The sequence below is a fragment of the Schistocerca cancellata genome, chromosome 2 (assembly GCF_023864275.1).
Source record: "Schistocerca cancellata isolate TAMUIC-IGC-003103 chromosome 2, iqSchCanc2.1, whole genome shotgun sequence".
In the NCBI taxonomy this organism is placed as follows: domain Eukaryota; kingdom Metazoa; phylum Arthropoda; class Insecta; order Orthoptera; family Acrididae; genus Schistocerca; species Schistocerca cancellata.
Window position 1 is genome coordinate 768,440,321 of NC_064627.1, and position 15,584 is coordinate 768,455,904.

The following is a 15,584-nucleotide window of genomic DNA, read 5'->3' on the forward strand; positions in this document are numbered from 1 at the left end:
GTATTTTGCAACGGTGACGTATTAAACTCATAGTTCAGTAATTTTCACGCCTGTCACCACCTGCTTACTTTGAAATGGGAGTTATTACATGGTCGTATACCTTGAACACCAGATTGAAGAGTTTTGTCACGACTGGTTCTCGCAAGGCTACCACAGTAGCTCTCATGAAATGTTGTCTACTCCCAGCATCCCCCCCCCCCCCCCCCCCAAGAGTTAGACCTTCATTTCATTGTTGTGTCAAATTGTTATTGCAGTACCATACCCCTCATCTCATCTTCATCTACATCCTCTTCTATTTTTATGATATTGGTTTCACGTTCACCCTTGTATAGACCCTCTATATATTCCTTCCACCTTCCAGCTTTCTCATTTTGCTTAGGACTTGTTTTCCATCAGAGCTCTTGATGTTCATACAGCTGCTTCTTTTCTCCCCAAAAGCTGCTTTAATTTTCCTGTAGGCAGTATCTATCTTTCCTCTAATGAAATATACTTCTAAATCCTGTAGCCACTCCTTTTCAGCCATTTTGCACTTCATTTTTTAGACATTTGTATTCGCTTTCACCTGCTTCCTTTGCTGGATTTTTATATTTTCTCTTTCCATCAATTAAATTCAAGATCTCCCACATCATGCCAGGGTTTCCACTAGTCCTTGTCTTTTTACCTATTTGACCTTCTGCTGCCTTCAGTATTTCATCTCGTAAAGCTGCCCAGTCGTCTCCGCTGTATTCCTCTCCCCTGTTCTTGTCATCAATTCCTAATGCATCCTCTGAAACTCTCAAAAACCTCTGGTTCTTTTAACTTATCTAAGCCCCAGCTCCTTAATTTCCTACCTCTTTGCAATTTCTTCAGTTTTAATCTACAGTCAGTAACCAATAAATTGTAGTCAGAGTCCACATGTGTCCCTGGAAATTTCTTACAATTTAAAATCTGGTTTCAAAATCTCTGTCTTGCCATTATATATGTGTCTCCAGGTCTCTTCCACACATACAACCTCATTGTTGAACCAAGTGTTAGCTATGATTAAATTATGCAAAATTCTACCAGGCGGCTTCCTCTTTCATTCATTTCACCCAGTCCATATTCACCTACTATTTTCCCCTCTCTTCCTTTTCCTACTATTGAATTCCAGTCCTTCATCGCAATTAAGCTGTTGACTCCCTTAACTATCTGAATAATTTCTTTTATCTCATCATACATTTCTTCAATCGTATAAACTTGTACTAGTGTGGTAGGTGTTTACTTTGTGTCTATCTTGGCTACAATGATGTGTTCACTATGCTGTTTATAGTACTTTATTTGCGTTCCTATATTCTTATTGATTGTTAAATCTACTCCTACATTACCTCTATTTGATTTTGTATTTATAGCCCTGTATTCATGTGACCAAAAGTGCTGTTCCTCCTGCTGCTGTTCCTCCCACTTTCATTATCAAGCACAATGTCAGAACTGCCTGTCTGTTGGCTTTATCCTTCCAAAAGCCAAACTGATTGTCATCTAACAGCTCCTTAATTTTTTTTTCTTTTTTCCCGATTCTAGTGTTGTATTATTCTTGTTGGTAGCTTGGGTGAATGAGCTATTAAGCTGATTGTGTGATAGTTCTTGTTCTTATCTGTCCTTGCTATCTTCATGTTTGTGTGGATAATATTTTCCCAAATCTGATGGCATGTGTGCAGTTTCATAGATTCTACACATCCACTTGAATAGTCAATTACTTCCACATTTTATGATTTTAGAAAGTTCAAAAGAATATTATTTACCCCTTCTGCCCTATCTGAGTGTAGGTCTTCCAAAGCTCTGATAGATAATGACTCTAATACTGCATTCCCTACGTCTTTTCATATTGACTTGCATTTCTTTTTCTATCATTTTATGTCATCAGGCAGACCCCCCCCCCCCCCCCGCCATCATCCCACCCCCCTCATCCCACCCACCCCCCAATCTGCTGCCCTCTCATAGAGGCTGTGACAGTGTACTCTTTCCACTCATTCCCTCTCTCTCCTCTATGTTTAACAGTGGAATTCCTACTGCAATATCAGTATTGCCACCTTTGCTTTCAATTTCACCAAAGAGTGTCTTGACTTTTCTGTATGCTGAATCTGCCCATCTGACAACCACTTCCTTTTTGATTTCTTCACTTTTTTCATGCAGTCATTTCACCTTGGCTTCCCTGTATTTCCTATTTATCTGTATTACTAAATAGCTAACCCAGTACAAGGAGCATGGTCCCAGTTGCCAGTTACCTGCCTAATGGATTGCAGGGACAACAACAATTTGATTTTCATTTTGTCATATAATTATTGCCTGAATTTAAGAATATTAAGTACTGTTTTGATCTACACAATTAAGAGGTATAATCTTACATTAAAGGTTTAGGGCAGTAAATCAAATATTACAGTTAGAAGCAGCATAACTCAGTGTGAAAATTATCAAGACTATATTCATCCAGTATTTGAGAGTCATAGCACTTTATAACTCCCAACTAACTTTATACATAATTTCAAACCTTTATGAAACTCTTTGTTACTGACATCTCTGACAACATTTGGAGAGGAAAAATGTTTACACTTATTACATTTTTGCTGTTCGTGCAGTAAAACTTCAACATTTGGCATGTCGTTTTAATTTATTACTTTTTCACTACTCTCTCTGTTTACAAAATGTCTTGCAGACAGTATCCACATATACCACTGAATGTATCTGGAAAATTGTATCACTGCGCAATACATAGTTCAGGAGATATGACATCATTAGCACTGATATGTTTGAAAAGCTAGCTGAAGTAGTCAGATGCTTGAAGCTGTTTTATACAGTAGAATGTGATTCTTGAAAGAATCAAAGGTCGGGTGTTACTCATTTCATACCCAAGTGACTTATGTAGATGTGTTCCTGTCTTTCTGCAAACATTTTTGTATTTACTTCTTTCATTGATCAAGTGGGTTATTTCTTATGGTACACAAGACTTCTTCATGGTTATGTACCTTGCAGGTATACTTGTCTCTCCAACTCCCGTGGCTGCCCTTTGTAGAGATGTCCATTCTACTTTAACTGAACAGCCTACTGTGGTATTCATTTTCACAGTATCTACAGCCAGAGAGAACTTAAATGCATTTCATCATTCCTCAGTACTTTAGTATTCCACTTCTCTTCATCTTGATTTTTCTTGATGATCCTGTTCAGCTTCAGTCTACTTTTCATCATTACTAAATTGTTGTCTGAATCTATATCTGCTCCTAGGCATGCCTTACATTCCAATATCTGCTTTTAGAATCTCAGTTTCACCTTGATGTAATCCAGATGGAGTCTTCCCACACCTCCAGCAGTTTTCCAAAAATACCTCCTCCTCTTGTTATTTTCAAACAGCGTACAATATCTGTTCAAAAAATTCCAGAAAATTCATAATCTCACACCAATAGTGTGTTGGAAGGGAATGCAGTTGACACGCCTGTGTTTAATGTGTAACTACCAGAAGTTTTGTTATAGTAGTGTCTGTTAGCTATTGTTCAGTGCTGTCTCGAGTAGAATCTTGTGTCACACAGTTTGCAAATCTTGAGATGGTAGAGTTAGAGGAGCAGTGTGAGCATGAAACTCAAGAAAACCTTTATAGAGACACACCAAATGATGCAGAAAACCTACAGTGATGAGTGCTTAAGCTGTACTTGGTGTTACAAACGGTTCACAAGGCTTTAAAGTGGCTGGATTGAAGTTAAAGATGACACTCATTCAGGACCGCCTTCGATGTCTATCGACAATGCTCATGTCAGGAACATAAATGAAATTGTGCAGCCCAATTGAAGACTGTCTGTCTGAGAGAGGTAACATTTCAGTTGGATCATGTCATGAAATCCTGACACAGCATCTTTGAATGCTGTGTTGCCACCAAGTTCATCTCATGACTCCTAGGTCAAGACCAGAAAGATCTTCACCTCGCAATCTGTGAAGAGCTTTTGGAGTGCAAAAATGAGAATGAGATGAAGAGACTCGTAACTGGTGATGAGATGCGGGTCTATGTTTATGATGTTGAGACCATGGTTCACTCTTCACAGAGGGTCAGGGAAGATTCTCCAAGACCAAAACAAGCTTGTCAGATCAGATCAAATGACAAAACCCATGCTGATAGTTTTCTTTGATATTGAAGTATCATTAATTCATACCACAGGGGCAAACCATTCATCGATGGTACTACAAGGATGTTGTGAGACACCTGCGAGTAAATGCGAGAAGCAAATGGCTTGAAGTGTGGCAAGACAATTCATGACTCTTGCAGCATGATAATGAACCCACATATATACCTGAACTATTATTGTTAGTGTTCATTTTCTGCCAATTCTGATGAGAACAACCCTATCACTGAACTGTTCAGAGTAACTCACTCTCTGCCATTCATTCACAGTAAATCCTACTACCATTACACAATTTTCTTCAATTGTTGATATTACTCCTACATTCATTTAATAAGGAATGGTTGTCTTTCCATTTTGCTTTAAAGACCTCCACTGTATCTAGACTAAGCCTTTGCATTTCCCTATATCCCTATTGAGATTTTCTAATTTTCCTATCACATTCAAACTTCTGACAAGCAAGCTCCAACTTAACTTGTAGAAGGTTACCACTTTGTTAGTTAGTCTTTTTTTCCCTCCTTGTGGCCATCTCAGCCTTCTTGACAGTCACCTCCTCAAGATCCAAATGAGGAACTAATCCACAATATTTTGTCATTGGACAAATCAACATGACATTTCTTTCAGTTAAAGGCCACATGTTCTACGAATACACGTTAAGTGTCTGCAATGCAGTTGTTTCCATTGTCTTCTGTATCCTCATGCCACTGATTATTGCTGATTCTTTCATGTTTTAGAGACAGTTTCCCACTCCACTGGCAAGATGTTATCCTGAAACACTTCTCTCCCCTCATGGACAAAAACCCTTGGCAGAAAGAGCATGACTCCTTATACTGAAAGTGCTCAGCTGCCATTGCGGATGAATTTTTTCAAAATTTAAGCAGTGGTTGAGTTTGATCCAGGAACCATAATGTCAAAGATGCTACTCCTAGACCAAGGGTCAGACAATTTTGTATTAAACCTCAAAACTGGTTTTTTATACACAGTGCAAACAGTAGTCAAGATATTTGTCACATAAAATTTTCTGTTGTGTGTAACTGAGTTTCAACTAGTTTCTTAAAACAAAATATGAAATGGCAAATTACACTCAAAAATGTAAAAAAATTATTGATTTTGGCATCTCTTACAACATTGTATGAAATGTCTCACCTAAGGCCTAAAACTTCTTACCTCAGCATTTAATTTTCAATGTAGCAACTTTGCTTTTTGCAGAATAAACTGCCTTGCCAAAGGGATCTTCCCATGCAGGGTGCTCTATTGAAGTGAGTTCATCTAATGTTTGTTCTGAAGATTAGATCAGATTAGATCAGTACTTGTTCCATAGATCACGAATACGACACTTCGTAATGATATGGAACGTGTCAGGTTCATGGAATATAGTCCTTCATATTTAATTGTAAAATTAAATTCCATATATTCAAGTTTTTGGAATACTGAACCTGTGGCTGGACAATTAGAGCCCCTTGGTAAGGTTAGAATCTAGATTAGATGACTGGAATGATCTTTCACAAAAACCGTATGGTTATAATTCCGGTTAACATCTCCGTTAGAGATACTTGACATAAAATTTAGGCCACAGTTATTAGTACACCTTATTTCTGGTAATTTAAAGTTACTTAGAATATCATGAAAATAATGTTTCAAACTGAAAATGCAGCTTGGAACCAGCTGTTCCACTGGTAAGGGAAAAAGTTTTGCTTTTGTTTTGAAAGATTGAATATATTTTATTTATGGTTACTTGTGTTTAAGAGGACAGATTTTACCATTTTTACAACTTAGCTTAAATCAGATACAACTATTGTCAAGAATTTGTCATCGTGCATTAACTTTTGTAAACAATACTTTAAGTGAATCAGATGATCACAAAAAGTGATTTTAAAAGTTTCGTAACTACTGTTGGTCACAAAATGGTTTTTCTGGAGGTTGAGCTTGTGTGCCATTTCAGATGGAGGCTCAGCATGTACCAGTTCAATAGGGAATGAAGGAATAAGGAATTTCAAACAGCTGGCATCTATGGTCTCAATACAGGTGCCACATCTGTTTCACTTTAGATACTTTTTTTATATGCTATAGATATTGATAATTTATTTGCACTTTGACAAATAGTCACAATGACCTAAGAAAACTGCTATCATAATCATAATTCTACTTAACTAAAAAGTCATTGCAGACCTACAAAACTTCTGCAAATAAACAATGTTATGACACTAAATATTTTACAAAAAGCATAAATTAAATGAACTATTTTCTAATATGGCTGATCTCAAATAATTGCTTCATCCATTTCCTCATTGCATCTTGTGATAGCACTACACATAATCAGAGATAGCACTACACATAATCAGAGAGAGTGCACTAGTCAAAAACTGTCATTTATTCACTAGTAAGGTATACTGCAGCAACATGTCTGCCCCTTTCGTTTGCTCCAGAAAGGTTCTGCTGGAACTCTAAATTCCAACTTACTTGTCAGTTAACTGGATCTGATAATCAAATCTGTTCATAATGAAGAGTCTTTTAGACAGCACTAACACTCCAACACACAAATTTATAGCATCAAATGGCAACTTGTGAACAAATTATGCATGTGTTACTATGTGGAAGCAGTTTGCTGCATTTTATTATTTAATGTACTTGCACTATAGAGCCTCCACTGATATGTCCCATGATTAGAAGCAGTTTCTAAAAACAAGTGTGTAGAGTCAGACACATTAGCAAAAAGTATCATTACAGCATTAATCCTACTAGAATTTCTGCAAATTTTGTTTAGATCTGCTTTTTATGGGGTATATGTTAGGCATTTGTAAACTACCCCTCCCTCAAATTTGTTGATTGTCGCTGGCTTTATGGTTAACTCTTTTAATAAGTTTCGAGAGGAATAAGATTTACAATAAACTTTTTACCTATCTTCTTTTATCGTAGTCGCATACAGTCCTTCACATCTAGGGGCTGATTCTTGAACCTGAAATTTTTGACATTATAGGTTCTCATGGTTCCAATTGACATAAGTTTGAAGTAAGCCTGCGCTGTATTTTTTGTTTTCACGAATATCATATTCCCTCACATTTTTCTATATCACACTGTCTTTTGAATTTTCACATTAACAAAGCCGAAATTACATTGTTATTCCAAAACAAAGGGTTTACAAATTCTCTTGACAAATGAATTTCTATTAATTTATATTATTATCTTATAAATGAATCCAGAAATAAACAGTACAAAATTGTGTAATTAATAATAGAAATTTTAAGCATACCAAATATTTCATTATTTCAAATGTTTCTAAAAGAAATTAATTTCAACTGTACATTCAGAGCTAGTACATATCAACTGTAATAAAGAAAATAAAGTAATTTCTTCTTATGGTATCGATTACTTCTGTTGAGGAAAAGTAATGCCAGAGGAGGGTGTCCCTTTACACATTCCAGTTGTACCCCTAGTATGCTTTTCTTCCTCCAGCACAAGAGTACTGCCTTAACTCACGTATGTCACTTTATTAAGTGTACTGCAGATTGTTACAATCAGACTATAATAAATGTATGAGAGCAATTAAAAAACATGGACTATTTACATGCTGTGGAACAAGACATGCTGTACAACAGTTTTATGTTAGCAAAGAACTGACTGCACACTACACAGTATTGCTGACATGGCTTTAAAAGCTCATGACACTAAACTATATCAATTAAAAAATACATCAAGATTGCATAAAACAGGAACAGCATAATAACCCGGAAGATAGAATGATAAAACAAGGAATCATTTATAGAAACCAATAGCAAAGAGAGATGTAGAATGACTGAGGAGCAGATGGTGTCAGTGAAGATGGAGCAGGCTGTAAATGCACTCCATTAAATGAAGAAGAAGAAGAAATTATAAATCATCATTTACTACAATGTAATAAATGTGAGATAGTAATTTTAGTAATTAGTCCATGAAGTAGTTTTGTACTGATTCATAGTGAGTGTTTTGATTGCAGGTGATGCTAGTTGTGGTACGAGGTACCCTCCGCCACGCACCGTATGGTGGATTGCGGAGTATGTATGTAGATGTAGAACCGGCAATAAGTCTGCAAATTCTGCTGTGCACTAAAAAGCATATTCTACCCAAAAGCATATTCTACTCCTTTGCATGTGGAGTATTTGGTTTTGTCTAAACTGCAGTGATTGTTTTTCCAAAGCAGTTTTTGGATTGTTTCCTCTGCTTGACACTGTGGTCTCAACAATTGATGAATTTTTCACTAGAAAAGCAGTCATATTATCATATCAGTCCTTGACTCTCGACATTATCTTTCTTTTACAACTCTGTTTGACTGTTATAAAATTTGTTTATGAATATGTAGCATACAAGCTGTGACTATGAAACAGTATACTGCTGAGTCTCACCATGTATGAGGTCTGTTCAAAAAATTCTGGAACTTTGTCACAAAATTTTTCTATGCTTACCATTTACTTATTGTGCAGTGTCTCTGAAATACTCTCCGCCAAAACTGATACGACACTCCCAACACCATTTCCTCTTCTGAAAGCAATCTTGGTACGCCTCTTGCTGGATCGCACAAAGCACTATTGCAGAATTTATTTTATCTCAGCTGTCATTGAAAATCTTCATCCTTTCAATGGGGTTTTTGACTTGGAAATAGAAAAAAGTCCACAGAGGCCAGATCTGGAGAGCACGGAGTAGGAGGTAGGACAATAGTTTTTTTTTTTTTTTTTTTTTTTTTTTTTTTTGTGTGTGTGTGTGTGTGTGTGTGTGTGTGTGTGTGTGTGTGTGCAGTAGTCACACACCAACAGGGATGAATTTGCAGGTGCATTATGTTGATGCAAGAGCCATTTGCTTCTCACATTTTGTCGCAAGCATCACAACACGTCCCCATAGTACCTTCAATTAACAGTTTGTCTCTGTAGCATGAATTCATGGTGAACTAATCCTTCAAAGTTAAAGAAAACTATCAGCACGGCTTTGTCATTTGATCTGACCTGACAAGCTTTTTTTGGTCTTGAATGGCCTTTCCCAACACTTTGTTAACATCATCAGAACCGTAGAGCCATGTCTCATCATCTGTTATGAGTTTCTTAAGGAATATCTTGTTCTCATTTCTGCAATCCAAAAGCTCTTCACAGATTGTGACTCTTGAGCTGTGTGACGAATTTGGCAGCAACACACTGCATTTCAAGATGCTGTGCAGGATTTCAGACATGATCCAACCAAAATGTTACATGTTTCTGCAATCTCTTGGACAGTCAGTCTTCCATTGATCTTCACAATTTCACTGATGTTCCTCACATGAGCATCATCAGTAGACATCAAAGGGTGTCCAGAATGGGTCTTCTTTAACTTCAGTCCAGCCACTTTTAATTCTTGTGAACCATTTGTTCAATGAATATGGCTTAAGTACTCGTCACTATAGACTTCCTAATCTTTTGATGTGTCTCTTTAAATGTTAGCTTGAGTTTAACACAAAATTTAATGCAGCTATGTTGCTCCTCTAACTATACCAGCTCGAAATTTGCAAATTGTGCAGCACAACATTCTACTCAATGCAGCCCTGAACAATAACTAAAAGACATACAACAATGAAACTTCCAGTAATTACACATCACATGCCTGCATTTGCAGAGATGTCAACTGCATTTCACTCCAACACACCATTGGTGTGAAATTAGTAAAGTTTCAAAAATTTTTGAACAGTCCTCATAATTACAGCTATGCAACCAATGCCAGCTAAAAGTACAACCTCTCTATGAATTTTTAGAAGTTCCAAACTATGCACATTTGTTAGTGATGTTATGACCAAGACATGCAAGGATCATGATAGTACTACATTGCCATAATTTGCATTTACCTTTAGGTGGAAAATGTTCTCTTATCCACCACCTGACATATCAGAAGAACATGATTTGTGAGTGCTATGAAGGACAGTTGTATTTGTGTGTACTGTAGTTTATACTGCTAGAGTGCTGCCAGAGATAGTAAAAAAGAGATGTTTTGCTGATATTTATGAGCTGAAAAAAGATATTTTTAAACTACCACAAATAAAATTGTTCACCTGGATATCTCTCTCTTTCCTAGTATGTAACCAGCTGTTCTAGACCCACTGTTTAATTCTGCCCTTCCTGTCACCAGAGCTGTCAGTTAACCTCAGGAAGGGAAGGCATGTGTGCCATCACTCTTTGAACTGTGTAAACTTTATTCTGTGTGTTACCATATTTGAGCTGTTTGTGCCTTGTGTTTTCTTAGGTGCAGTCAAAAATTTGCATAAAGAAGTGTGGAGAATGACCTAAAAACCACACTTAAGGTGGACAGTATATCAGAATTTCTGTCATGTGAAATTGTTCTGAGTCTGACCCCTCCCTGTCGCACAAGATAGTGCAATATTCAAACAACACAGGAAATGTACACGTTTTCATTGCAGATGTAGTATTAAACAGATATTCTTAAATAACACACTTTGGTTTTTTTTTCTTTTAGGCATGAAGCTTCACAAAGGAGTCACTATGAGGTTTCATTTCGAACAGAAGAGACTGAAGGTTTACTTTTATGGCACAGCTTGGAAGAAGATTACAGTGGCCACTGGGCATTAGTTGTTGTTGGAGGGTACATGCAGCTCAGCATCAGTCACCACAGTTTTGTCATAGCTAAATCACAGGTGTGTAACAGAAGTTTTTGAAAACTTGAAAGTATATTTGCTTAGCACAAAAAAATTCAACACATTTTTTGCATTTGTCGAAAGAGATTCTTGCCAAACATCTCTTGCCAAATGTCTCTTGAGAAGTGTATAATGTTTACATCATTAATTTATTTCATTATAATTATTTCCTATAGCCTTAAAAACTAAATCTGTGATGACTAAAAAAACTTTTATTAAGAATTTGTGTGTTATTTGTTTATCAGTTCTGATTATACTTTATTATTATTATTATTATTATTATTATTATTATTATTATTATACTTAATTAGTCAATCTCATTCTTAATTAATTTCTTCATAAACTATAAATGTAATTATCACCAGAACAATACATAAAGAAACAGACATTTGGAAGAACCAAACATTAACAAGTTAAGTTTAGCTGGTAAATTATAAGGAAGATCACATTAGGAAATTTAAAAATAGTGCATGTCAGGTTAGTGATGCAGTTTCCCATATTTTAAATGATTTTATGATGCCTTCAGCTGGCATTTTTCTTATTTGATGTACAAGTGTACAATCTGGGCCTAATGCCATTTTCAAACATCTAAAGTGGAAGCTCTATATGTTGAATGTGTTAGCATCAATTATGAATTTAACATAATAACAAGTCATATTCCAAGATACGCTATGAGAATTATAACTTACTATACAGAAGACTCATCAATGGTAAATTATGCTGCATACATCTTGATCCTTTATTGTAATTATGGCTGCATATGATTGTCATAAAATAAACTATAGACCTATCTATGCGCAAAACTATAGACCTATCTCTCTGACGTCGATCTGTTGTAGAATTTTAGAACATGTCTTTTGCTCGAGTATCATGTCGTTTTTGGAAACTCAGAATCTACTATGTAGGAATCAACATGGATTCCGGAAACAGCGATCGTGTGAAACCCAACTCGCTTTATTTGTTCATGAGACCCAGAAAATATTAGATACAGGCTCCCAGGTAGATGCCATTTTCCTTGACTTCCGGAAGGCGTTCGATACAGTTCCGCACTGTCGCCTGATAAACAAAGTAAGAGCCTACGGAATATCAGACCAGCTGTGTGGCTGGATTGAAGAGTTTTTAGCAAACAGAACACAGCATGTTGTTCTCAATGGAGAGACATCTACAGACGTTAAAGTAACCTCTGGCGTGCCACAGGGGAGTGTTATGGGACCATTGCTTTTCACAATATATATAAATGACCTAGTAGATAGTGTCGGAAGTTCCATGCGGCTTTTCGCGGATGATGCTGTAGTATACAGAGAAGTTGCAGCATTAGAAAATTGTAGCGAAATGCAGGAAGATCTGCAGCGGATAGGCACTTGGTGCAGGGAGTGGCAACTGACCCTTAACATAGACAAATGTAATGTATTGCGAATACATAGAAAGAAGGATCCTTTATTGTATGATTATATGATAGCGGAACAAACACTGGTAGCAGTTACTTCTGTAAAATATCTGGGAGTATGCGTGCGGAACGATTTGAAGTGGAATGATCATATAAAATTAATTGTTGGTAAGGCGGGTACCAGGTTGAGATTCATTGGGAGAGTCCTTAGAAAATGTAGTCCATCAACAAAGGAGGTGGCTTACAAAACACTCGTTCGACCTATACTTGAGTATTGCTCATCAGTGTGGGATCCGTACCAGATCGGGTTGACGGAGGAGATAGAGAAGATCCAAAGAAGAGCGGCGCGTTTCGTCACAGGGTTATTTGGTAACCGTGATAGCGTTACGGAGATGTTTAACAAACTCAAGTGGCAGACCCTGCAAGAGAGGCGCTCTGCATCGCGGTGTAGCTTGCTCGCCAGGTTTCGAGAGGGTGCGTTTCTGGATGAGGTATCGAATATATTGCTTCCCCCTACTTATACCTCCCGAGGAGATCACGAATGTAAAATTAGAGAGATTAGAGCGCGCACAGAGGCTTTCAGACAGTCGTTCTTCCCGCGAACCATACGCGACTGGAACAGGAAAGGGAGATAATGACAGTGGCACGTAAAGTGCCCTCCGCCACACACCGTTGGGTGGCTTGCGGAGTATAAATGTAGATGTAGATGTAGATGTATTTTTTCATTATATGGGAGCACATTACTTTTGAGCAGTTGTTGCAAATATCTTATATATAGAGTTGATGTTCTTAACATACATGTACTAGGAAGATTGTAAATTATTTTACAGAAATTCTGTAGTGGTACATTATGCCATATATAGGCTTACTATACATCTGGGGTTAGCCCAGACAGTCCTGGTTTTTTAGCACTGCCTGGGGTAATATATGGAGTTGCAAAAATCCAGAGTTTGAATTTTTTTCCCCTCAAACTTTAGACCTATATTCCAAAATCTTATTTCTAAACATTCTGTTATGGCTGTGCCTCTTTCAGCTGATTTTGGAGCAAGTGCTGACGATGTGGAGGCATGGCTATCAGTTGCAACACAACTTTTCAATTAGTCATTTGGCAACACAACGGGGGCAGTGTGTTTATGATGTTCCTGTGATCATTTCATCTATACTAATTTTTTTCTTATCATTTAGCAATGGGCAAAAGAAAGTGTGTGTTTAACGTTAGCTGGCAACTGGAATACAAATCTTTGAAACGGTATTATGACAGTCACAATGAACATGTTTATTGCACTCCAAGCATTGGAGAATATTTGGTGCATATAAAAAAGGGGTGATGTTGAAGACCACATGAAAGCAGATAAACATAGGAGTGCTCTTAATGCTACTGCTTCACCAAAAATAAGAGCAATTTTTATGGATGTGTCAAAGGACTGATATACCATGTTGCAATATTTTTAAAATGGTTGAGTTTGCAATGCCTTTGCCTGGGACATAAAATCCAGCTGAAGTTTTTCCAATCATGGGGAGCATTTGGTCTGCAGAAAGGGGTAGACTTTCTGTATTTACTCCTAAACTATTGCAACTAATACAGAAAATTCTTTTTGTGAATTTTATGATGCATTTAAAACAGATAAACAATTTCTGAAAAATAGTGATGTCTAGAGAAAAATGCAGCTGAGTAAATAAAGTTTATGCTTTAGTAAACTGTTAAGACCTTTCAGTAATTGCAAAAATATGTCACAAAGGAATGAAAGACATAAGTTGCCAGTGGCCATTGATTAAAATCAATAGGGAAAGTTGAAAATTTGTGCCAGATGGGGATTCAAACCGGGATTTGCTGCTTACCAGGCAGATACTCTGACCACTAAGCCATCCAGACACAGTGGTCATCGCAACTGCACGGACTACCCTAGCAACCTCAAGTCAGACCAAACTTCTCAATTTATCCACACACCACTAATGTAGTGCTCCTTGCCCATTATCCTCCTTGCCTATGGCATTTCACTGATTCTTGTAAGAGTTCGAACCTGGTGTATATCTGCACTGAAGAGGTAATTGGCCATCCTTGCCTTAATTGTGTTTAAATGTCTCAGTTTGGAAATACCAGGTGGTAACATGTTGTGGGTTGGATCTAAAAAAGCATGGTAAGCCTAGCCATATAAGTCTTTGTTCTTATATAATATTTAATTATCATTTATCATTGTTATAAATATGAATCTAATTTCCATACAATAAGTTGGATATATTTGTATTGTACTTATACATAAAGGCGATGTATTTAAACTGTACAGACAGTGGATACTGGTTATCATTCTTTTATGTGGATCTGTAATACATGTTAAATGTTGTAGACAGCCCTTGCAGAATGTAAATACTGTGTGTGATGTGAGGACATGAATTGGGAAGAGGTGACAAGACAGACGAAGGGGAAACTGTTGGGTTGCTGTTGCAGGGACAGAGGGTTACTTGAGATTGGGGCCAGGACAATTGCAGAAGTAGAGGATGAGTTGTAAGGATAATTCCCATCTGTGTAAATCAAACAAGTTGGTGGTGGAAGAAAGGATCCAGATGGTTCATGTTGAGAAGTAGCCCTTGAAAATGAGCATGTTTTGCCCAGTTGCATGTTGTGCCACTCACTGGTCAATTTTGTTCTTGACAACAGTTTGGTGGTGGCCATTCATCCTGGTAGACAACTGGTTGGTAGTCATACTAACATAAAAAGCTGTGCAGTGGCAGAGTTGGTATGTGACAAGGCTGCTTTCACAGGTGGCCAAGCCTTTCGTGGGATAGGATAAGTCTAGGGGAGGTGGAAGGATCTTGGGTAGAATGTCCCTCATTTCATGGAGGGATGAGAGGTAATTAAAGTTCTGGCGAAGGACATGGATCAGTTGTTCCAGTCCAGGATGATACTGGGTGGTGAAGTGGACTCCTCAGTAGATGATTGTTGGGGATGATGGGAGAATTATGGGGTTGTGAGTATATTGCACAGGAAATCTGTTTGTGGACTTGGTTTGTCTGTGAAGCTTTCAGCATACTGGGAGGGGAGTTCACATCACTGCAGATATGTCATCCATGGGTAGCTAGGCTGTATGGGAGAGATTTTTTGGTGTGGAAGGGATGGTAGCTGTTGAAATGCAGGTACTGTTGATGGTTAGTGGGTTTAATGTGGACAGAGGTGTGGTTAGAGGCATCAGTGAACGTGAACCAGGCTAGAGATTGGCAGTATTGGGAGGTTGGGAAGGTTTTCTCTATATAAACCATAAACAGGTTGACATAGGAGGGTACCCTGAGTGTGCCCATGGTGAAGTAGAGTTGTTTATAATCCTTCTCTTCAAAAGAAAAGTAGTTGTGGGTTAGGGACTAGCTGGTAAGGTGCATAAGGAATAAGGTGATGGATTTGGAGTCTGAGGGATATTGGGAGAGGTAGTTTTCGATAGTGGCA

General features: G+C 37.5%; 1 protein-coding gene across 1 annotated transcript in view; it reads left to right on the plus strand.

Moving 5' to 3' along the window:
* LOC126158394 (agrin-like) overlaps nucleotides 1-15,584 on the plus strand; it is a 422,061-nt gene that overhangs the window by 373,292 nt on the left and 33,185 nt on the right. The window contains exon 25 of the mRNA XM_049916440.1: nucleotides 10,584-10,761. Within this exon, the coding sequence (XP_049772397.1) occupies nucleotides 10,584-10,761 (178 nt within the window). The remainder of the gene's footprint in view (nucleotides 1-10,583; nucleotides 10,762-15,584) is intronic.